Here is a 25273-nt window from a genome sequence, read left to right as displayed (position 1 = left end):
TGACAAGGTACTATCAGAATATTTGCATGGTTAAACTGTATGTTCTCAGCGGAATTCAAACAAATACACTGGCAGGAAACTGTTAAATACAAAAGTTAAAATCCCTTCATTCTGTCCAGCAAAACTAATTGTGAGTTGTCCACACTGAAATTTGAATTATATACCTGAATCTAATGCCAGCCATTATCAGAAAATAAACTACTGTGGAACTACCAACAAACACTGTGTTCTTCAGAAATGCAAAATACTGTCTTACCTTTCCTTAAGCATGGAAATCTGAATAACTTAACCAATCCAAAATCATCCCCGGTCACTAGCACTGAGCTGTTGTAATTACCATCCACAGAGTTGACATCTGTCACATTTGTGTACTTTGGCCAAATACCATTTACTTCAGATCCTATCACACAGGTCCATGAGGCCCAATGAATTCCTTTGATATCATCTTTGTTAGTTAGATGCTTACCAGCTGAAAATACACAAGTGAGTATTGTTTGTTTTTCAGTAAAACTCCTTTTATTTCCCATCACATTTACCTTCATATTCTTGGGATCAGACATTAACCTCAATAAATTGAAAAGACTCGCAGCTTTCTTTAAACAAGTATAGTCTTACATTTGTGGCATTTGAGGACATCACATATCCTACATGTTCTAACACAGCTGCACACAAACATGCTAAAAACATATAAAAGGGTAAAAATGCAATCATTCCACATCACTTCTACAAAAGAAATGCCTTCAACACAAAGCATGTGTTTGTGTTCCTACATGTGCAAGATATTTAGCAACTGTTTGCCTTAATCACATAATGTCACTGAACTTTGTATATTTACTCAATGAATCATTCTGTGGTACTTTTCACTTACAGAGTGCTTTATAATTTACTGGATATAGTCTGACTTTGTGATAAATCTGAGTGCTATTTGAGTAAGTATTTTTTTCATGTTTTGTGCATGCTAGGAAGATGAATGTAACTGGTGATGAACATTTTATGTACATGATTTGCTTCATGACAAAAATATTACTAGCAGTATTAATATAGCAGTATTAATATTAAACTGGGTCAGGTGTTGGGTTCAAGCACGATTCTAACTTTAATAGCTAGGCCAAAGAAAATGTACAAGCCACAATTGAAATTAATTGTATTTTTGTTTGTTTGTTTTCATAACTGCTAAAAATAGAGAGCTGCTTTAGCTTTCATCCTAGAATGATACAAAGCTATCAGAAATGCACAGCTCAGTGGATTTCTTGGTTAGACTACCTCAGGCTTTTTAACCTAAAGCTAAAGATTCTCATTCTAAATATGTGATGGATTGGATTAATTTGATATGCCTGGGGGTTTATCTATGCACTACTCATTAATAGTCATCAAAGCCATCATCATTTCTTAAAGTCCGTGTATTCTGCATTTATTCACGTGTGCTGAAGAGGAGAAGATAAAGGGAAGAAATGAGGTTGAAGTATTCAATTACGCTGCCAAAGTATAGCAGTGACAGTATGAACATAGTTTCCACTAACAAGTTTTAACACTGAAACAGGTTTTTCTGTTTTTACTAATTAAATTCTTTAAAACATTCCAATCACTAATACGGTAATCATTCATCATGACGGAAATGCAACAGGAAATAAAGTGCTTTACTAGTTACCTGTGAAACAAAACTTAGTTCTTAAGTGAGTCAACCTGTAAAAGTTTGCAACATAAAAGTATACAATTTGTCCAAATATAAATGGAGAGACAGCTTTTACTTAAACTAACCTGAAGGTGGATACCCACACTGCTAATATGGGTGTAAAAAATGAACTATAATATTCTGTAAGTCCCAGTCACAAAAATCTGCTTGCAAATGCACTATATAGATGGTATTTGTATTGTTTACTTCAGATCAACACAGAAATTCACTTGTTCATTCCATGTTCATATTTGTAAACTTACACGGCATCTTGTAGAACAGTCTCTCTCCTGCGCCATCATTGGTTTGCAGGAATTTACTATCCACAGACCAGTCAATATGAGTAATAAAACTAGAAGATTTGTTGCATTCTCCTATTTTTTTGTATCGCTGAGCAACTGCATAGATATCCACGGGGCCATCATTAGAACCCACAGCAAGGTAAGAGCCATCGGGTGAGAATTTCATTTCATGGATTACTTCTTTTCGGTCTTTAATATGAACTACCTCTGTCATGTCTCTGCAAAAACCAATAGTGAAAATGTGTCTGTAAACTTCTGAACATGCAGCCTATAAATATTTAAGACAAGTATGGTGATAGGTAACTTGCACAAGAGAAATAGATTTCACAAAATAAGCTCCTACTGCATTCCTGGACTATAAGCACATATTTAAAGTGAAAAACAGAAACAACCTATCAATGACACCTTTTATTCCACTCTCCTAATTTTGCTGTGGAAGTGGCGTACTCTCAACTAGACCAATTGTGGCTTTTTTTAACAGTAAGTTGAAAAAGACTTCCATTAAGGAGTGATTATCATACCTCACAAGAACATATTAGAATTGTCTTTGGGAGATACCTGTTTCTCCACACTGACTCTTCTGGGGAGACAGACAAACAGATTAGTGGCTATGAATTAAACTGGTAAAACTAGATATGATTACTCCCCCATGCTATGACCAGCTAGCTACAGTATTTGGGGACCCAGCAGACCTAAAAATCAGACAAGTGATGATTCTTTGCATGAAGCTTTGAAGAAATAATAATAATTACAAATTTAAAAAAAAAATAAAAAAATCAAGAATGCTATGCAGTCTCATCTTCTGAAAAACTCTCCCCTATCCAAATTATAATTGATACAAACCCAATTTCTCTGGAAATAGAGACCCTACAAGGAACCCCAATCTGCAATTCTCATGAAAGCAGACAAAGAATTTGCAAGAAGGCTTCCCAAACTCTTTGGATATGATGAATAAATTAGTACTAAACTGAAATACACATCTTTCCCTGTGTTGACTGAATGATGAAGATTGTCCTATTGCCATAAACTTTGGATTTATGAAGATAACTCATTCCAGATCATACATTTGGGTTGTAGGGTAATTTTTTGAGGAAGAGTCTGCTTCGAATGTCGTGCCTTGGTTACTTTCCATTTTACTTTTCTTCAACACTTTGCCCAATTTCTGCCTCAATTCCTGCAAGAAGCATCAAATTTATGGAAAGGCTCAAATCCGTTTAAGAAACAGTAAATTTTGTTAAAGTTTCTTAAAAATGCAGATTCACAGAACTGTAATACAGAATCATCCATTACTGGAGACAGATAGGGGCTCTTGGGAGACTGGAATGAATTGAAAGGTTAATATTACAGATGATCATAATTCTTAAAAAAAAAAAAAAAAGATGAAATATATTTTCTTTAGAAACTGCCTTTAAAATGGTGGAGCTCCAAAATGTCAATGACAGGGGAAAATTAGTTGGAAAAATACTTATTTACTCACAGCCATTTTTTTTCTTTTAAATACATTTTGGCCAAAACAAAAAGAAACAAATAAAATCTGTTAGCTCTACCTTCCTTCTGAAAACCTGAAATATAACTATTCCATAGTGGGAAATACTGCTACAAAGAAGGGTCTCCTATGGCCAAGAACTCAGAAGAAAATGAGAAAAAATTATGTCACTGAGTATAAATGATTCTAAACAAAAATATTCCATGAATTCCATGCTTTTCTCTCTTATAAGCTAGATGTTCAAAGTTTTTTAAATTAAATGCCCAATCATTGATAATTTTGATACTGCCTGTTCTTGTATGTGGCAGAAATATGATCAGTGAGATTCCTCCCAAAACTGTGTTATTGCTGTTACATGCATCTCGCTAAATATCTGCATAATTTCAGAATAAATAAACTTTATCAGTCTTGTTACTGTGAGGTGATCTTATGACTTGAATAAAGCATAGTTTTGCTTCTCACTGCCAAACTACAGCAAGTAATATTATGGAAGGATACCGTCAATTTTTACTCTCTTCTGTTCACTTTCATTTTCTGATGAATAGGAATAAATGGCTTTATAAAATCGTTTTGAGTTACTTAGAAAAAAAACAAAAAAGAAAAACCAACATGAGAAATTAATGCCATATTTTCTCACCTTACTCTAAGAACAATGAAGGAGCCATCTTTCATACCAAGTGCCAACTGTGATCCATCAGGACTGAATGACACACTCCGCACTGCTTCTTCCATATTACAGCGAGCTATCAAGGCATGGTCAGCAAGACTCCATAGCCTGCATCAAAGGAAATTGAAAGCAGTAGCAACTTCTTCCTAACTCCACCGTATTTCAATATTATCAGGTGTGAAAATGAAAGGTGTAACTGAATTGGTAATGCTCCATTTGCATACACACGTTATGCTAAGATTTTATAATGCACTGAGATCCCTTCCAACTATGGAACAAAGATATTTTCACTGACTTGAGCCAACAGACTTACAGCTAAGCAGTTTTTAAAATCTCAAAACTGCTTATCAGATTTGGAAGAGAAAAACACTGACTGCCTGTTGTCAGAATCTGCCAGATAGTATTTAGACGGCACATTGTGCCATGAACTTGGAACAAGGGGAAGTAACAAAAAGAAGCAAGATGTCACAGTATTCTTTCAAGTACAAAATGACTATGACCCACGAGCGAGTTACAGACAAGGAAAAGGAAGTTTGATTCTAAAATGTGTCCTGGGTGCTATTCCAGGTATATAAAAACAATAGCACACAACATATAGTCATTTCAACTAACATGTTCGTTACAAAGTTTTCCAAGAACTCTGAATAAAAACAGGAACAGATGCAGTGAAGGATTATTAGGATGATCAAGAGAATCTAGGCTGTATCATATTGAAAAAGACTAGAAGAGTTTAACTTCTACACCTTGGTGAAACAAAGGCTGGGAAGGGATAGCGTTTCTTCCAAAAATGCATCACTAGGATAAACATCAAAGAAGGGGAAAAATTTATGTTGACGGATCATGTTGGAACTAAAACAAATAGGATAAACAGAACATGAATATAGCTCAAAAAGAAGGAAGCTTATGATCACAGCTTAGATGCAGCCTCGAAGTGTGAGTAAAAGGAGAGAAAAGTGATTGAGTTTGATAGACTTTGTAGAAATACAGCATTTGACTACCTGTATTGAGAAAGGATGGTACCCTGTCAACTCAGCATTTCTTTTCAGTCAGAAACTCTTTGGGACTTATCCAGTTAATGTTGTTAGGGTAGATCCAGAATTAATGCCCCTGAATGGTGCTGGCTCTCTCTTAGTCTCAGAGAATTCAAGGATGAGAAAAAGCTTGAAAAGGTGCCTCTGTGAAAGAATAGCAAGTACAAGTTCCTGGTGAAAAATAGATGTGGAATGCAAGAACTGTTTTCAAAGATAAAAAAGAAGCAGGAATCAGATGCAAGATTCTTAGGAGCCATGCAAGGGAGAACAGAACCAGTAAGAAAATAGCTTGCAAGAGAAACAGCAGGACAGTATGTCTCCAAAACTTGCCTCCACATGAATCACTTACATTAGGAACATAATTGCAATAAATGGCAGTGCAAGATGAATAATTCAATCTTCTTAATAAGAAGCAACCAAAACCCCAAACTTTAATGCGAGGATAATTCCAGATACTACATTTTCATTTTTAATAAAAATAATAATTTTGCACACATGCAAGCATTTGTATGCACAACTCAGAGATGAAAAGCCTGGATTTGAGTATGAAATTAAGGAAGGTAATCTTTTCTGGCAAAATCTTCTGCATTTTGTTTTTGAAAGAGCTGAAAAATAAACCACTTCTGTATAAAAGTTGCTCCTATTTTCCAAGAAGTCAAGGATGTGTTTTCACCATTGCTCAGTAACTTTCCTCTGCATTTGTTTAAATGTCTGAGTTTCAGAAGCTCTAATAGGCTCATGAAACACTTCATTAGTAAATATTCCAGTACTTTCTGTCACATACCTGTCACATGAGTTTATTGTTTATTGGTGAACATACTGTTTACAGCCTCTCAAAGAGGTTTACTAGAAACTTCTTTGTCTTCAGAAACAGCCAGTACTGATGGCAGAAACTTTAATGCTGGCTTGTTTCATTCTCTGGCAGAAAAACACTGAACTAGTAAATAAACAAATAAATCAGAGACATATTCATTCAAAATAATTTGTATAAAAATAAGACTCTGCATTAGTCTTTCTAGAAATGCAGGAATAAATCTTTCAAGAAAGACAGGCAGCAGAGCAGAGATGTTCTGCCACAACATCAGCTACTTGTGGTCCTGCAGCTAGATATTATGCTGCTGTGTTATAAAAAGACATGCATTAATTGCACTGAACAACTGTAATAGATCATTCTTTATGCCTCCATTAGTATTCAGATGAGGCTGATGCTTTTTCCTGGTTCCTGCCAATAAGAAAGATGAAGCAAGCAGCATTCCTAATTGACAGGACACTGATGCTTTAAGTGTAGAAATCCTGTATCTGGACAATCTTCCCTCAGCTGTGCTAGGGAAAATCTAGAGAGAAATTCCTCTTCACCATGCAGAAGTCTTTTTCATTCAAACACATCACTTAGACATGACAACATAATCTAGCCCACTAGATAATTTTATTTGTAAAACAATTTAGATCTATATTCTATTCAACTAATAGGAAAATAATGCAATAAAGGAAAAGGCAATATAGAAATACTCCTGTCAATGCAAAATCGTTACTAAAACTCACCTGACATTGCTAGGAATGCATGAACTTTCTAGGCAAACAAGCACAAGGTGCTTAATTTCCCTACCACAATTGTTCTTTATTGTTTGGGACTGATAATCTCTTTCCATTGCAGAAAATCTTTTTACCAGTAGAATTATCTTTCCATTCCAAAATTATTTGTTTATTTTTTCTTTGTTTTTGTGGCTAAGACCATGCAATCAGCCTAAGCCTGCGGATCAAAAAATATAATGAAAAAAAAAAAATAGGAAAAATCCTTTTGTGCATGTTTTGTGTCACTAAAAACACACAAGAATTTTTATATTTCTCTGGAATTCCTCATATGCAGCATTAGAACGCTAAAAAAAAAAAGTATCACTGCCTGAGCTGGAATTCAAATCCCTCATTCTCTAGAGCCTAAAGGCCTAAATGAATGTATAGAAGCACAGAAGACTACCTGCAGTGTTAATAAATGCACATTTTAAGAATGGTTATGTTCAAAGGCAGCAGTAGAGCAGCAGTAGTAATCATAAGAACAACACTCAACAAGATTCTGTGCACAGAGAACATGCCTTAACAGCCTTTCATAGATAGGCACAAGTTTGTCTCAGGTACACCACAACACATTACCCAGCTTCAAACCACACTGGTCCTACCAAGCGAAGACAAGATGAGTCCAAGATAAGTCCATAATCTTAGCATGAGATCAGCACTACACTAATCTCAGCATCACAGCTCTTGTTTGGGAACAGGCTCACATTCCACCAGAATACAGTCAGCATCTATTTTTGCTTGCCTATAAAACTGTGCAGAAAATTCCAAGCAGAAGAGACCATTCCTGCATTTTACAAACTGAAATGTTGCTAACGTGTAGGAAACATGCAGATAATGTGATCACAGTGGCTCTGTGGAGTTTCATTGGTTTCACAATTGATTAGAAAGAGATGAGGAATAGCCAGGAATAGGAAGCCATACAAGTAAAAATGTAGAAAGCAAAGGAAAGAAAAATGAAACTCCAACTGACCATCAAGCTTCGAGGCAAATGTGAATCCAGAATGGCAGATTTGAAGGAGCATAAATTTGAAGCTCTCTGTATGACAGAAAACTAAAGCAAGTCCAAACGGTGGAATCCATTGTTATGTTTCTGAAATAACTTGACTAGTGGTCCATCAAAACTGAAAATGCTTGGTAACATCCGAGGGTTGATTTGAAAATATGTGACCAAATTGTCTATGTAAGATGAAAGTCAGTTATTACCCATTTGATGTAGGGTTGGAGAGTGGAAAGGTTAGAAATTAGGACAGTGGAGTCAAGAGAAACCCCTGGAAAAACAGAGCTTGAGAAACCACACTGCTATGAACTGTACAGTGTGCACTGTAGGTCTTCAGGGACTGAGAAAACAAAGAATTGAGGAAAGTCTCAGGAAACCACCATAATAAAGTCTGGTTTCCCAAAAGTCAATCCAGTTTTGACAGATATCTTTCCTTGTATGTGAAACAGAAGGCTGAGAGAAGTTTTGCTGACTCCCTTTAGTCTCGGGTAAGTAATTAGACACAGTGGGTACTGTTTATGTCCAGATGAGACAACAGAAAACAGCTGTGTGGGTTTGGGATTGCTATCAGTATGGCTAGCATCACAGCTTAACTTCCATGCTTTACAGTAAGTTTTACAAAGAGTAAAAAAATGCATAAGTTTTTCATCAGTTTCTCAATTGGTCAAACTCAACAGGAAGAAGAAACACCTTTGACTTCACCAAAACCAATATGTGTACAAAGGTTCAAATCACTGCTATCCAAGACTTGAGGTGCAGCTGCTACAAGTGAACACCTGAAAGATGTTCTTCAACAGAGTAATCCAGCCTTGGGGATTAAAAAATTGAATTAAAATCTAGGGTTTAGATTAAATTTTCTAAACACTCATGGGCTGGCTCAGACACCTGCTGCGTAAAACCTGATCCAAAGGTGTTCAGGATTTTTGATGTTTGTATGGTACTAACTGATGAGAAGCAGAAGGTCACTGTCAGATTTAGAATTAAAACTGTTGTTCAGAACAGTAAGAAGTACTTAAAGCAGAGTACTCCAGCATGTGCTAAACATGAGTATCTGAACACAAGTTCTGATTACTTTTGCATGATGTGTGAAGCCCACATATAAGGGCTGAAAAAGAGAAAGAAAAGCTGCTAATGAAAAAGAAAGTGGGGGTGGGAGGGGAATGTTGCCTTATGGGACTCTTAACATGAGGCAAAAATATAAATCATTTACAAATACATCAAATTGAAACTGGATAAAAATGATATGTACGTGATTAAACATATTAAAAAAACACAAGATCTAGCCTTACCGTACAGACCGATCATCACTGCCTGTGACTGCTAAAGGCTTCTTTGGATGGACTGCCAGGGCCCACAGCTCCCCTTCACAATGACCCTGCATAATCAGCATGGGTTTATCTCTTTCTCTTACTAGCACCTCAAATATTTCACTGTCCTGTGTCCCTGCTAAAAGCCTGTCTGCTTTCCAACAGACACTTCGGATGGACAAACCTGATGGGACAGAATAATTTCAGATTAATGGCAATTTTCAAGACAAAATGACAGTACAGTGAAGATCACAGAGACTTCAAGAGTTGATTTACCAAAACCATCATGTTTTCAAAACAAGCCTTATATCACAGTTGTTTGAATCTCAAAACAGTTCTGTTATCTCCATTACACAGGAAAAGAGAGAATTCAGTTCTGGGAAAATGCTGTCTCAACATCCCTGCTGTCTGTCTGTCAAGGGATCAGATACTGCTTTGCTTACATCTTGAGAATTTAAATAAAAATAAGACACGATTTAAAGACAAAAATTTTAGAATAGGTAAGATTCCTGCTTCTGAAGCTTTATTTATTCTTTTTCCAGCACTTTACATTTTTGCATATCTAAATAAGTCAGTGAATAAAAGTTTAACGATGATCTTAAATTACAAACAATCTCCCTTCCCTATTTGTATCCAAACTGACTGTTAAAAACAAATACATAAATAAATAAATTTGCTTTTAAAGTAGGGAAATCTGGTAGTAAACATTCAGGAAGAACACTCAAAAAGTAAAGTCATTCAGTGGCAATAAGAGCTGAATTTGGTTTTGTTACCCTAGCTGAATACTTTAAACCAAAAGATTAATGAACTGACAGCACTTGCTGCTTGGCTGTTTGCAGGGTTTGTATCTTCTGTTCAATGGATTACATGAAAATGGGAAATGTTGAAGTTTCAATAATGGGTCTAGGATCTATGAGATGTGAATGAACTAAAAATTTATTCCCCATGTAGTCAAGGTCAAACACATTGTGATTTTAATACGTTTTGGAATGGAATATACAATGCAATTAACCACCAGACATATAAATAAAATATACTGCAAGCATTTTGTGTCATCTTTTTAGAAGGGCAAATTCAACTTTGTTTATTGTCTTGTCCAGCTCCAGTACCTTTTAATTTTGAGAATTTCTAATGAACTTTTGACTCAAGTCTTCTTGATAAACAGCAAATGCTATACAAGGAGTGAATATTGGAAGTGGCAAATTGGTGTTAAGTTTTAGAATACTAATTACAACTTTTCACGTAGGGAAGGTAATATTTTCTGCACATAAGGAAAGATCATCCATTCTCAGAGTTTTTACTGATATGCATGTGTATTTAATAAATAAATGCCAAGTCTGTGATCAGATAGCTACTGGCGATGCATCTCACTTTAAAAGTATTTACACTTCAGTACCGAATGAACAATGAATGTGGATATGCAGAATAAAAACCTTCCTACCAGCCAAGAAAGGAGTTTTAAGTTTGATCACTGAAGTCTTTATAAATGGCTTTTGAAAAAGAAAAAAGGGAACAGGAGGCCATTGGCAAGCAATTAGTCTACCACTACTGCTTCAAGTTACATATACACTTAAACCAGCCACTGTGATAACGGAAAATATAACAAATTTTTTACAGTTTTAGTAGCAAGAACTAAATGGAAGTGATCATCAGTGGATGGCATACAGGACAGAAACAGCAGAAAAGTTCAGAGGCATAACAGAAACATAGCAGGCATGATTTGTATCACACCGAACAGAGAGAGAAAAAAGCCCAGAGCATAGGAAAAAGGAAAAAGATGTTGACAAGGAAGTAAGTACATGCTTGGGTTTTATGACCTGCAGTCATCCCCAAGGACCTGATTTTTTTATAGCTACAGCAGGACCAGAAGTCAAACAACACTTCACATACAAATCACAGTATTTTTTTACTGTGTCTAAACGATTATGCTCATGGGCACACCATTTTTTGCTAAGCTCTGTAAAATTTTCCAGGCTTGCTGGAGTCAGTTTCTTGCCATTGATACAGACAGTGTTTTGACAAACAAAGATAAACCAGGAAGATTTTAATGCTTTCGAGACAAGATTTAGACAGTGTTTTAAAGAATTACTGATATTTTTTTTTTAGAAAGTTTTAATTTATATAAAACACATACAAAATAGCAACACAATTCGCTTTCTAAAAATGCGTATTTTTAATCACTTTTGCCATGCAGGAATATAACAAAATCCTCTAGTGACTGTCTCAGGCACATAACTGCTGTTATGGTGCCTGGCCCTGCTTTGCTGCTCTCATCTAAGAATTCTGTCTCCGCTTTCATTCAGCAGAGAGCAGAAATGATGTCATCCATTTAGAATCATTCAACAGAATGTCTAATGGGAATTTTCCTTCACTAAGTTCTTCCTTGACTGAACTTAACTTCCATCCAGAGCAAAATCCCCTTGCAGGTAACCTGCAGAAGGGCAGCTAGCTGCTGTCAGATGCTTTCTGCAGACAACATGTTAGGATTAGAGCACTCCTGTGAACAGTTGAATACTTACAGATTTGTAAAATGTTACCAGTTTGAAATTAAAATTTTCCATAGAAGTTTCATTAACTGTAGTCAACAGAAAATAATTGAAGTCAGCTGTTTTCTTGGAAGAGACCCTTAAAAGCCACTGAATCCAACTCCCCTGCAATGAACGTGGATATTTACAGATAGGTCGGGTTACCCAGAGCCCCATCCAAGCTGGCTGTGAGTGTCTCTGGAGACTGGGCATCCACAGCATCACTAGGTAACCTGTTTCCGTGCCTCACCACCCTTACAGAAAAAAAACTTCTCCCTTGTTTTAGTTTGAAACCATTTCCCCTTGTCCTGTCACAACAGATGATGCTGAAAACTATCCCTTTCTTTCTTTTGTTACCCTTCTTAGTTGCCTTCTAAGTGTTCCAACAGTAAATTTAATATGAAAATTGTCTAAAACCATAAGCTAATCATTGCAGAACTGCCTGCCAGAAGTCTACTTGGGGCCAGCAATCAGGCTGCAGTCTTCTCAATCTAAATGGATGTTGCAGAATTCCCAAAAGGTTGAGTACTTCATAAATCATGCATTGTAATCTATAGAGATCATAAGCAAACTGAAAATCTAATCAAAGTAAAGTGATGATTCACAGGAAGCATGACTAGCTTCAATAAACATGATGGTCAAAGATTTAATAACCTCTATATTAAATACGCCAAGTGGTACCATTCCAAATGAACCTGAGTGGAGTACCGATATGCTCAGCATCTTTTAATATCAGGTTCCAAAAATCTCAAATAATTAAATGAATTGGCAAGTAATAAATTAAAGATTGACTAGCTTAATTCACCTGTCTTTGCCATTAATTAGTTTTCACTTATTTTCTCGTATTTACATTGTGTGGAGCAGCAATCCTAAGCATCCCTCTATTTATATAATGAATGGAGACTTCATCAGGCTGTATAATTTTCAGTAAAAAAGGAACACGGACCTTAGAGGTAAATGCAGCCATTAAGCAAAAACTCAGCAGTATGCACAGACATTAATGCATCGAATATAGATGTGTCACAATTATTTAGATGTAAGATAAACCAGTAAAGTAATAGCTCATTACCTTTGTATCCTTGCTCAGTCTCTCTGAGGTCAATTTTAGTAATTGGTTTGAAATCAGTGTCCCATAACCGAATGCAACCATCTCTCCCTCCAGTGGCAAAACCTTCCTCACAAGCATACATACTAAAAATTCCAGCCTGTTAACCAATATTACAACCAGTTTTAAAGTCCTTTTTAACTGATTTGAACATACAAAGAAAACATTGTTGAAAAGATTCTTGTTAAAGGCTAGAAACTGCTAGGTAGCATAGTGTTCTCCATCCAGAAAGCAAGCCAACAAAAAGAGGTACATTTTTATTTCAAGTGCTCTCACCTCAAGCGATTTATGTGGAAGTTTTCATACAAATAATAGTGGTACAGCCCACTTGCAGAACTTTAAATTTGGATTAGTTAACATTATCGTAGGAACTATTAAGCAAATAATAGAACACTTAAAATAAATAGTTACCCATAATAAAGAAAAACAAGCAAACAAGCCATATAAATATTCTTACAGGTGCAGAGATGATAGACATTATTTCATGAATTCAGTGCAGACATCGTTTGGAATCTAATAGGAACTGAAAGATTGTCAACTCATTCTCCTCGTTAAAAGAAAAGGTTCTATTACAGATTGAATTCCTTCATTTTTGAAAATGCTTCGTTATTGATGACTGTGCTGTGTTATATTGCTCATGGAACACATGCTGGATAAGTATGCTATTATGAGGAAGACCTCTCAGTTGGAAGACAAGTTCATTCAATGTCTTAATTAATGAATATTTACAAAGAGGTTATAAAATGGGCAGGAGAATATGAATTAGCCATGGAGAAACTCCATTGTGTTTAAGAATGAAACAGAACATATTGTGTAGAAAGACAGATTTTTTTTCCCAATGAATTCATATATAAACTTAAGGAAGTGTACTACAGACCTTTACTGTTTAGCTCAGAGATTTCCATGTTACTGCAATTGTGCATAATCACAACCTGTCAGTTACATGGTAGTTCTGCAGGTAAGAGGTGTCACTGACCTCAGCCAGACTGCTTTTACAAATTAGGGATTACTTCTATAAATATCAATTACTCTACCAGGCACTTGTTCCTAATTAGAAAAGTTCCTATGAATCTTAATGCACAGCCAATATAATGAATTTGGGGAGATAAAAAAAAACAACACCCTGTGTTTGCTGACATGGAAATCCTTCCTTGCCTTTAGTGCAGCAACAACAGAGGCGTGTATTTTTTAATGTCAATTCAAGTGGTTACACATCCAGCACAAACCTATACATTCCCTTCTCTCTCTGTAATTTTAAGGGCTCCAAATTAGGGGGTGTTATTATGAAAGGAGTATACTGCCTCTGGAATATGGTCAGAGTGCACTCACAGATTAAAACATGGAGGCTTCTATGAAGAATCAATTGGACATTGGGAATTTTACTGGTAAAATTATTTTTAAATAAGATCATTTGGTTACAATATATTCTTATTCAAACTGGTCATACCTGAAGGTATAATCTGTGAAACTTTAGATTTAGAAACTTTACTTTAGATTTAGTCTGCTTGCTTAAGTCTGTGCTAACAATATCTGTGCTGTCAATATCAGTCCAGCATGTAGCATCTGCTGACAAAACATAAACAAGGTACACAATTAAAGATAAGATCTTAACTGATGAACTGCATTCAACACTCTTCTGACCTGAAAAAAAAAAGGTCTTCAATAAAGTTTTGAAGACAATGAATGAGTCATTTCAGAAACAGACATTAAAAATACAACTTACACTATGTGCTCCTTGAATTGTGCGAACTAAGTTTAGCCCTTTCCAAACATAGATGTCTCCATTTAAAGCACCGGAGTATGTGATGTCTTCTTTTGCACATGCTAAACAAAGGATAGTTTGCAGATCTCCTGTTTTACCAAAAATTCCTCTTTTTGCTGTCAGTGCATTTCCACACAGTGTCCAAAACTGAAATGTAAATGGCATTATTAGGAAGAATTTTTGCATTTTTTTTCATATTAATGTGCAGATCTCACAGACGTACATCCATACAAACACTGCGTTGGGAAGTAATAACAGTTAAGCTTCTGGATGAGCTGAATAAACACTTCTCCCCAATGCAATGAAACAAATATGCATCTCAAAACTACATTTACAGATGTCTGGTGGAGAACTGCAAACACTTGTACCTGAAACTGAACGTGCTTCTGAGTATGAAGTAATGGGATATTCTAGGTGAGGAATAGTGACTTTATTCACTTTTACACAGACAAACTAATACTGTGCAAACTGAGGAAAAGGAAAGGAGCAAGCAAACACAAACATAGCAGAAGGTCATCTTTAGGGCTGGGCTAGAAAAATCATAGCTATGGAATCGTACTTCTTTTTCTTTTGGAATCAGTAATGAGTGTAACTTTTTTTTTCCTAAGTAGACATAATTTGTATCAAGGAGATGGAATACTTAGTGTGCACACAGCTCCCGCTCAAGGATCAGACCTCCTGGGGACTATAAAGTGGATTACAAATAGATGAGTACAAGAAGTGCTCAAATACTCAGGCCTGGGAGCACATGCAGAAACGGGTTCATTTCACAATGAAGATGTACTTTGAGAGACTGGACAGGTATGCTGAAGCGTCTGATACTGGAGCATAATGCCTATCTCACTTCACATGCCTGCACCTTTTCTGTGGTTATAAACAATTTTCATGTATTTTACTTGTTCTTGCTCCCATAAATTTCCCACAAAATTGAACTCCAGAAGATCTTTGGATCAATGATTTTATTTCAAATCATTCTCTATTTCTAATTCAATTATTTTTCCTATTTCCTCTTAACATAAGACGAGAGCAGGGCAGCACTGAAAGTAGGTGGAGCAAGAAGGCTTAGCTCTTAAGCCTTATCACAGCTTTTAATTTTTGCTTACCCAGCAGATGCAACAGAACTGAAATGCTAAGGAAAAAACAGCATTACTCCTAACTTCTAGTCCCTATTCTCAAAGTGCTACAATTGCTTTAGAGCTGTTCTTACCCTTTTTTGCAGGTTGTTCGTCATTTTTCTGCAGGCATATAATGACCGACAACTACATAGAGTGTTGCTTGAGCATCACTAAAGGGGAATATCTAATCAATTCCAACTCACTCCCCCATTCTCTCTTTTTTTTTCCCCTTTTTTGGCATGCCTCTATCTGTCTGCATACTTTGCTGGTATTAGGCACGTTTGGGGCAATTATGGCCAATTTAAACAGAACACAGGTGCCAAATAAAGACAGGTTTTGGAAAACAGCTTGCAGAATACAACAGATGGTATCACTTCTGCCAAAACCACCCACAGTTTGAAAGTAGTGGTGGTTTCAAGGGCAAAAGCTTCTCAATAATCTGAACTAGAGATATTAGCTGGTTTCCTAAACTTCGAGTTAAAGCTCTTCCTACCTCAGCCATGTGAAATAATTACCATCTGTTAGGAACACGTTTGATAAGACTGGAGAAAAAAGAAAATTGCAGGGAGCGTTAGCAAACGAGAATTTCTCTCTAAATTTGTTACAAGTGTTGGAATGTCAACTCTGGAAAAGATGAATTAGAGGGATCAAACAGTCAGATCCTAGAGTTTTAATTTGCTCATCTCCGTAGGCATTGCGTACCTTCCCTACAGCATCACTACAACTAATAGCATGATAAGCCATAGTTAAAATCTGTTCATCTGCAAAGATATTACATACCTTCCTACAGCATCACTACAGTTGCTGGTAGCACAATAGGTCAAACAAATTCATTCAATTCACACTTCTTAGTTACTCCTACACCAGTCCAGTGACCCCTTGTGAAACTCAACAAGAGAAATCACTAAAGACTTCCACAGACAGAGAGAAGAAATCCCCAAAATTAGAAGTATACAATGATGAAAATTACACTAAATGACCTTCATACTTTGCTTGAAAAGTTGCATCTTAGTCACCACTTAATGTCTTAAATGGTTTTCAACAAAAAATGTTGGTGAAATGCTCACAGATTAAAAAAAAAGAAAAACGGAAAATCTCTTATATATAAAGCCTCATCATTTAACATGACAACCTTTTTTCACAATGGCTAATTACTTAAAAACAAAAATAACAACAACAAAATATATTTACCTTTATATGTTTTACTCCACAGCTGACAATTCTGTTTGGTTGATATTGATCCCAGGAGATATCAAATATCTGTTAAGAAACACAATAAGATGATACTTTTAGTTATACAGTAATTGAATCTAGACTCAGTTTGCTTTCACTAATTTTTAGGCATAATTTCTGTTGTAATGTATTGCTAAAAATGCAAGCACGATACTTAGGTAAAACTGGAGCTCTTTGTATAAAGATTAAGGCCGTCTCACCTGGCTCTGTCAAGACACCTCTTTCCTACCTTCAAACTACGAATCCATTCCAGCTCTGAGATATTCTTGGATAAATAATATTAACAGTCTCCAACAAAATGAGAATCACGTGGTGAGCCAACATTCCTTAAGATTAGGGATGAAAGAATGATGCATTTATTTTTGCTTATCATTTTACATAAAAGGTACAGGAGGTAATTTAAGCCAAACACAAAAACTCCAGTGACAAAATGAGGCACCATTCATTTGAATTAATCTACAGAAATAAAACTGCATTAATCATGTTGATTATTGTTAAATTTATAACAACATGCATTAAAAAAAAAAAAAAGCATCAGGTCCTACACCCCTTATCAGATAAAAAATTTACAGAGTATTCTATGACTAGGAGATTATGTCAAATGAAATCTACTGCACTAAGTATGGAAATAAGAAGTTTCCATTTCAGCCCAGATTTTCATCAGCATGCCATTTTTAGGCTGTTCATCGCTGGCATTCAGCTTCTCAAAGTCCGAGCTGAAAACTAATGGTGTTACCACAATCATGAGTTAGTGCAGGAAATCTATGTCTATAGCGAAAGACAAGAAAGGTCTTTCTGCAACTTTCAGCTCTTCAGCTCTTAACATGTACATCTTCTGAAAACTTCCAGCCCTCTACAGTTACTTACTATCCTAAGCAAACCCATCATTCATTTTATATGCTAGAAAATATAGCCTTCCTACAAAATGTTCATCTTCTTGAAGAAATCATCACTTACAGTAGTACAAGTATCTCGCATTTTGTTAAACACAAGATACTTTATTTTAGAAGTACTGTATGATTCCAGCACACTAAATCAATATAATTTGTGGTGTTAATAGGTATGTATTCTTTCCTACTCCCTCATCAATGCAAAATCTGCTTTTTCTCGTTGTGAAAGTCTAAGGAGACAAAGATTTTAGTATTTCTTGCCTGTCCTGGAGTCTTCTGCTAATTCAAAACAGATCTTGTGCCTAGTGAGGTGAATAGCACAAGATGGCAGCAAAACTTCCACTGACATAACTGGGAAATGAAAGAAGAAATTTGAATAAAGACTAGGATTCTGCTGAGGGGTGTATATTTTAAGTAAAAATGAACTACCAGACTGAGGGTGGTAGAATATTGACACAGAGAAGTTGTGAATGCCCCATCCCTGGAAATGTTTAAGGCCAGGCAGGATGAGGATTTGAGCAGTACAGCCCAGTGTGAAGTGTCCCTGCCCATGGCAGCAGGTTGGAACTAGATGAGTTTTTAAGTCTCTTCAGACACAGATTTTTCTATGATTCCACAGTTTATCCAGATGATACATAAGATGCAGATAGACTATATGTACACATATACTAGAAGAAAGAGCTTAGTCTGCTCCTCTGCTTCTATATGTTTTACCATATATGAATACTCCCCCATAGGTAGTAAAACTTTATAAAATTTCAATACGAAAGCATTCTAACTTGTTAGAATTTCATAGTAAGCTTAAGAATAAAGCTGTCAGAATGTTTCCAAAACTTAACATATGCATGCTTATATGGTGAGGAGTTATTTTGCTCATGCTAAACTTGTTTAAACATTTTGTAATCCTGAACAATATTTTAAACTCAGACCTGGTCATTTCTATTATTTATTGAAGTTATTCTGATTCGTTACTTGAAGTTAAAAGATATAACAGAAATATTTATCCTAACTACAGTTCACCTGCAGGTAACTATCTTAAGCAAAAATGAGAAGGAAATAATTACACTTTCCCTCAGGATAAAATGTCTTCTTGATGCATTTGGAAAGAGCATTATCATTGTCCACTGAGCTAGCATTTCACATCTCATATAAAGGGCTATAAATCATCCAAATTATCCTCATCAGTCTCTGTTTACAAAGTATTTCCTCCCTAGGCAAGACAGCCAGCTCAAGAACACATCGTGTGCTAACACAATGCTTTGTGTTTTGTCTGGTAGAACGAGAAGAAAGAAGTACCTTTTTCAGTATTTTAAAAGCTAGGCAGAATGATCAAAATTAACTCTGTTTCAGCCTTTTATAAACAAAACAAAATCAACAATAAAAAAATTAAGTATTTTTTTAATACACTTACCCTATCTGAATGGCCTGTAGCTGTTGCCAGTAGTTTTCCTCTCTTCCAGTCCCAAATACACACTGTATTTTTGGCATCCAGTCCCACCGAAGCTAAACGCTAAGGAAAAACAAAAATCAGCTTACTGTACTGTACAAATAGAGTTTCCCACATTTGAATTGTGATTGAACCACATTGCTGCACACATCATCAAGATATTTGTGTTAATCATCTGCTCGCTGGAGAAAGCACTGAAACACCTAATCTATTCTAAAGAGTTAGGTTTCAATTTCAGGTTATTGATGTCTCAAATATAATTACAAAAGGACTGAAATGCTCATATCAGAAGCACTACACTCTGGCATTCTGATCTATTAATAATAAAAATAAATGGGAAATAGAAGCTCTCACTATCCCCAATCACCTGTTGGTTCATTATGTTTATTTTGTTGAGGCTTAGAATCTGAACTGGATATACTTTCAATAACTTCCCTTTATATAAATCAGTACATCAGATCTCCCAGTGATTGTGCTCATTATTTCCAACTTGACACGATTTCCATCAGAGATTCTCATTAGGTGAGCAATCTTTGACTGGTGGACCAGAGACTGTTGTGATCTATAACAACATGAAGACTAAACTGGTACCACAGGTACTGCAATTGTATAAAATGGATATGATATAATATAACATACATTGGACAGATACATAATGGATATGTCTAACGTATGTTAGTAAAGAGAAAGTGCCTGAGTAACTTGCACTGTGGGAAGAGACTTAGAGAGACACTTTTCATGGGAAACAACCACCTATCTTGGTAACACGATTTGGTAACACGCTCATCTGTTCTGTCCCTTATTCTTCTCATTGTCCTTAAGAGTCCAACTGAAGCTCCTAAGCATTTTGCTCTGTTACAGGAAAGCCTACATTTCAACATGTAATAAATGAAACCTTATTTTGGCATCAAAGACAAAGATAAGCAGATGAATCATCCGATTCAAATGGACCTATGTTTCAGATTTGACATGAACCGGATTTTTCCTTGAAGAATTGCTTAAGTATGACTTGCAAACTGAATCTCTGTACTGAATGTCTCCTTCAATTGCATGTCTGTTATTTCTGGCCTGGCTTTGCAGGAGGTAAATTGCTTAAAGCCTGGAAATTTCTGAGTTAATACAAAAGAACTGAACCAGCAAAGACAACAAGAACAATTTTACCAAAAATTTCTCTAAAATACTTTGTTAGATAAAATACCAATTGCTATAAGACTACCAATTAGTATAGAGCTGAGTGCAATCAATATTCATAGAGAAACAGAATGTTCCAGGTTCCATTCAGTAGCAAAATAAATCGGAGTCAAGGTACTCCATGCCTTTTCATGCCATTTTCAAGAGCAAAAACACAGTGTACATCTTCCTTCTTAAGCAAGCCACTTCCAAAGGCTAAAGGCAGCAGGTACACATGCACCCTGCACTATCTTCATAATAGCTACAGTTCTTTTATTTTAGGGTAAGGGAATAGATCCCTTTTACATTTGGTTGCTTGGGAACTGACATAACATACGTTACAATCTCATGTAACAGCTGAATTCTGCACAGTGAGTAATGCATAAACCAAGCAATTCCCACCAGAAAGTATACTAAGCAATATGACAAAAAGTATATATATGTTTTCTTGCAGACTACTTACATTGTCTTTCACTGACAGGAAAAAGAAATCTTGAGGCTCTGTTAAATCTATCTGTTAAAATCTACTAGAAGCACCTGAAGGGCACCAAGTACTGAAGATTTTAGTATAATATATTTCACCTAAATGTGTTTGACATCTACCCACATATAAGCCTTTGAAACAGGAAAGGTAGGTATTGAATCTGTTCATTTCACTTTGGCCAACATACTTCATTATGGTAATGAAGGGAAAATAGAATACAGGAAAGAACAAAAACACTCCCGCCATTCACCAGGCTCAAAATATTTATGTATTTGAGAAAGGACTATTATTGTAGCATATGTTTTATTTGCTCTTGAGTAATCTACATCTACCCAGGAGGTTGGACATACTGATCAAAACACAAGTTATTTTTTCATGGAACCATCACTGATTCCAACATTTTCTCACCTTTTTTATACTGTTCTCTTCTCCATGGAAACCATGGCAGTACTTACAGTATCTTTTAGATGTATGATTTTAACAACATCAGATTCGATCTCCCAGTGAAGAAATTACCATTAGTGGGGTAGATGGACTGTGACACTTCTAGAGTACATTAACTAATGTTTTATATTTTCTTTTTTCCTGTAGGTCTATTGAGGAAGTTCTGCTGGCAGAAGAGTGATAAATGCTGAATTTCCTTTTAGGTTAAAACACTTCTACATTTAGTATTCCTTTTGGAACAGAACTTGATAGCATCCTGCTCAGAGAATTCATGGAATACCAGAAGAAAATATCTGCCAAGTACCTTATGCATATAATTAAACAATTATTTTTAAGTCTACACACATATAGAAGATCTGGTTAAAGAAGCCTAGTGCAACCTAACGCCAAATTCAAAAACAGACACGCACTTTCCTTAAAGAAAGCCCACGAAAGAGGTCCTTAGAAAACAATTTAGAACAGAAACTGAATTGTATAGCACTAGAGAAATTGTTTAATAAAAAAGACATCAGCTTCGTAGGTAATTCTGTGAAGGGCAGATGTTGGTGCTCTAATGCCCTAGTTAGTTCCTGGTTCAACAGAATACATTTTTAATCACAGGCAAACTGACAGCTCTTCATTAAACATTTGAACAACGTGCAGCTTCCCTCCTAACAAATGTCATCTCCCAGTAATACAGAAAAATCACAAGCTAAAATGTGTATTTTTCAATAGCAACCTCTCTGTTGGAAACTGAACTCCCTTCAGTACTTTTAAAACGCAACATTAATTACAGAGAATATTAACAGGAAATTTCCTTAAAATATATTCATCTTCATATTTCAAATCCTTATTGAAAGTACATAAAATAAAGGAAGTTATCCTTGATTTAAGCTGCTTATTGATCTTGTCTGTATATCATAAAAGACAATAAATACTGTCTACTCTGCATTACTCAGTTTGTGGTTAATTACGCCAGGGAAGCACTGCAGAGACACCTAAGCTGCTTCCATGCAGTGCCAGCTGGGAGTAAGTCTAGCAGGGAGTAATATTCCAGAATTAACTCATTTGAACACTTGAAAACACCCCAGAGTTTCTGATACAAAAAAATAAAGCTAATTAAATTGGCCATAATATCAGTGCAGTGTCACTATTCTGGGACCCACACTAAGTTCTCTTACTGGAGCTGTGCAGCTCACAACACGGTGGTTGCCCTTGGAACCAGAAGCTGTGCACAGCAAAATGGGAGGAAGCAGAGTTATCAGCTGCACAGTTGGGAACTGGGCACAAGCAGAGAAGCAGAATTACCTGGGCTTTTCCTCAGCCTATATTTATTTTAAAAGTGGAAAATTGCAGGTATTTGAGAAAATATGTAGGGATACGATTATTTGCAGCTGTATCTTAAGTTTTTATTGAATTTTTGTTTGAGTCTAAGAGATGAATCTTTCCAGATAGAAATAGACACTCTATGTAAAAGAGTGAAATGTATGCAGTTGAAGGAAAAATGTGAGCCATTACAAGATGCCATCTCCCTCAGGTGATGACTGTGCTGACTAAATAAACTGGAACTGCTAGCAGCTCTGAATTCCACACACTCAAAGTATTCTGTCAAAGCTCTCAAATGTTGGCTCAGCACAGCGCCTTCTTTTGTAAACCAGAGAGAGCAGTAAAAGCCAAGATACATCATCCATTTTTATGTTTTCTCCATATATAAACGCATTCTCTGCAGATCTACATTTCCAAAGTTTCTGCAACTTCTCTAACATTTCCAGAAACAGAATGTCAGTGTTTTGCAAAGTCAACACACCAATAAGTTCGGTTTCTAATTACAACTAGGTACCAACCAGGATTTTCAGAAGAGTCTCCATCTTTAACTCATATGAGCTGGGCTTTTCCTTATTAGGTACTTAAACAGGGGTTTAAACCAGTTTAAAGGTTTACCCACCCTTCTCATGAAGTTAGAAACAAGAGAAAATGTTAAGAATACTTATTTCTGAATTAAAATCATGTTAAGGTTATTATAGCATTCAAAATTTTCTTCTGGTGATTTGGGGATGCTCCCATTTGACTGTTTTATTGCACATTTCCTAGGAACACCTTTTTTCTTTAATTAGAGTTGGCACATGAGATTTCAGAGGAAATAGTTTTACTGAATAAAAATAAAATTGGAAGATGATAGTTGAAAACTAAGCTTTAAATAGAAACTTACCTCCAATTTCTAATAAAGAAATACTGCTGCCTAGGAATGCTTTTTGAAAATGCTAAAGGTATTGCTTGTGTTAGTGTACTTTGACTCACACTGATCTTTAAACTAAATATGCAGAAGGCAGTGCACAATAGAAAGTACTTTAGTTTCATGTGAAAACATATTTTAGGCATTGTATGTCTGGTTTTGATCTTAGAAAGAGGAATAAAACCACACTGTGATCAGCCAAAGAGCAATTAGGCATACAGCAATAAAGCACTTCTCTACGGACAGCTAACTGCCTATGACATTATTTTAAGAAAAGCATTTAAAGGCAAATTTGTCCTTCTTGGATTTAATTCACTAGCAAACAAGGAAGATTTGTGCAAGAATCCAGGAATCAACTTACCTTCTAACTAGTCCTAAAAATATTTAAGCAGCAAACTATAAAATACGACCACAGTGTTATACCAGAAAACTGGACACCAATAAGGACAAAATTGAACGTAAAACACTTCTCGGTTTTATCCAAATCATTCATCTATGTTTCTCTCTTTTCAGTTACAATTTGATGTTTTTACTAGTTCTCCTGCAGGGAAAAAATTCAATGTGTTTAGATGTGAACAGCCCACCACTTACTCGTATTTTAATACTGCCTCAAAATATCACATAATCATATAGCATATTGTGTCCTAACCCCCTTATTCAATTAAACTGATTGTGCACCCTAGCCAATGAGACTCTTACTGGAGTCTTTCTGCCAAATGAGCTGCAGGATTGTAAGGACTCTGCCAGGAAAACGGTCTCCTGAACAGCAAGGGATAAGTGAGTAGTGTGGCTATTACATTTGAGCTGAGGAGGGCTGTTTCTTTTATTCTTCTTTACATTTGTTCAGTAACTAATGCATCTACTTGAATTGAATTCTTGGTGAGATTTCAGTTTTTGAAAGAGCTACATTTGCAGTCCTTGCATTAAAAAATAATAATAATAATCATAATAGTAGTTTATGTACTACAGCCATACAGCTACCTATACATACAGAATATTTCAATGTAATGTCTCTTGTAGTCAGAGGTCAAACTAAACTGAAGACATTGAAAAAGAAGATATACAAACCTGGCCATCAGAATCAAAAGCTAAGCAGGCAACTCCATGTGTATGCCCATCCTTAAGAACAGAAACAGTCTGTACGCGGTAGGAATCCCAAATGCAAATGTAAGGGTCCTTTCCAACCTGCCCTGTAGCTACTAAAGTTTTATCTGGGTGAACTGCGAGGCTGAAAGAGAACACAGTTTAAGTTACAACACATTTTCTCAATGCAGTAAAAAATGTAAACATGAAACTGAAATATTATTTATTTTTCTTAGTTTTCAAAAACAGCTCCTTTTGATTTATTGGGATGATCAAACGCCACAGAAACTTACTGTATCCCATAATATTTTTGAGAATTGTTATCAACAATTATGTTATCAACATAATTTGAGAATTATGTTGATAACATTGAGACTGACATAGTGATTGCAGAATACACGTAATAATATTTTAACTAGAAAATGTAAGAAAAGTACAATTAGAACACTGTTGTACAGGCTTTTATTTACATATACTTTCAGATATGATTTAATTACTGCTGCCTGAGGAAGGGCAAAATTTACTGTTTCTTTGTTAGCTTATCTCATTTTTCTCTAACAGCCAATCAGAAATAGCACCTTGCACAAAAACCTTCACATCAAGTAGAATTTCTATTACTTAAAACCAGGCAAACGCTAATGTTTCAAAAATCATTTCCTGGTTTCCAGTGATTTACTCAAATAGCATTCAGTACACTTGCTTTGACTGACTTCATCTTTTACACACTATCAAACATAAACCTCTCAATTTCTTTATCTTCTGCAGTACT

The 25273-nt window shown here is 35.7% G+C and overlaps 1 protein-coding gene across 7 annotated transcripts in view; it reads right to left on the bottom strand.

Moving 5' to 3' along the window:
- EML6 (EMAP like 6) overlaps nt 1–25273 on the bottom strand; it is a 101757-nt gene that overhangs the window by 50280 nt on the left and 26204 nt on the right. For all 7 annotated transcript variants that reach the window (XR_014944378.1, XM_015856711.3, XM_015856712.3 and 4 more), the window contains exons 2-10: nt 24490–24649; nt 19076–19174; nt 16733–16801; nt 14388–14573; nt 12629–12764; nt 9017–9218; nt 4098–4235; nt 1936–2192; nt 257–469 (exon numbers count right to left, since the gene is read on the bottom strand). Coding sequence is in view for 6 of the 7 variants with exons in the window: in XM_015856711.3 (XP_015712197.2) it covers nt 257–469; nt 1936–2192; nt 4098–4235; nt 9017–9218; nt 12629–12764; nt 14388–14573; nt 16733–16801; nt 19076–19174; nt 24490–24649 (1460 nt within the window). In the remaining variant the exon portion in view is untranslated. The remainder of the gene's footprint in view (nt 1–256; nt 470–1935; nt 2193–4097; nt 4236–9016; nt 9219–12628; nt 12765–14387; nt 14574–16732; nt 16802–19075; nt 19175–24489; nt 24650–25273) is intronic.

Source organism: Coturnix japonica, chromosome 3 (assembly GCF_054131305.1).
Source record: "Coturnix japonica strain WE chromosome 3, WE-NBRP24, whole genome shotgun sequence".
NCBI lineage: Eukaryota > Metazoa > Chordata > Aves > Galliformes > Phasianidae > Coturnix > Coturnix japonica.
The sequence above is the reverse complement of the archived record's forward strand: the minus strand, read 5'-3'. Positions and strand labels throughout refer to the sequence as shown.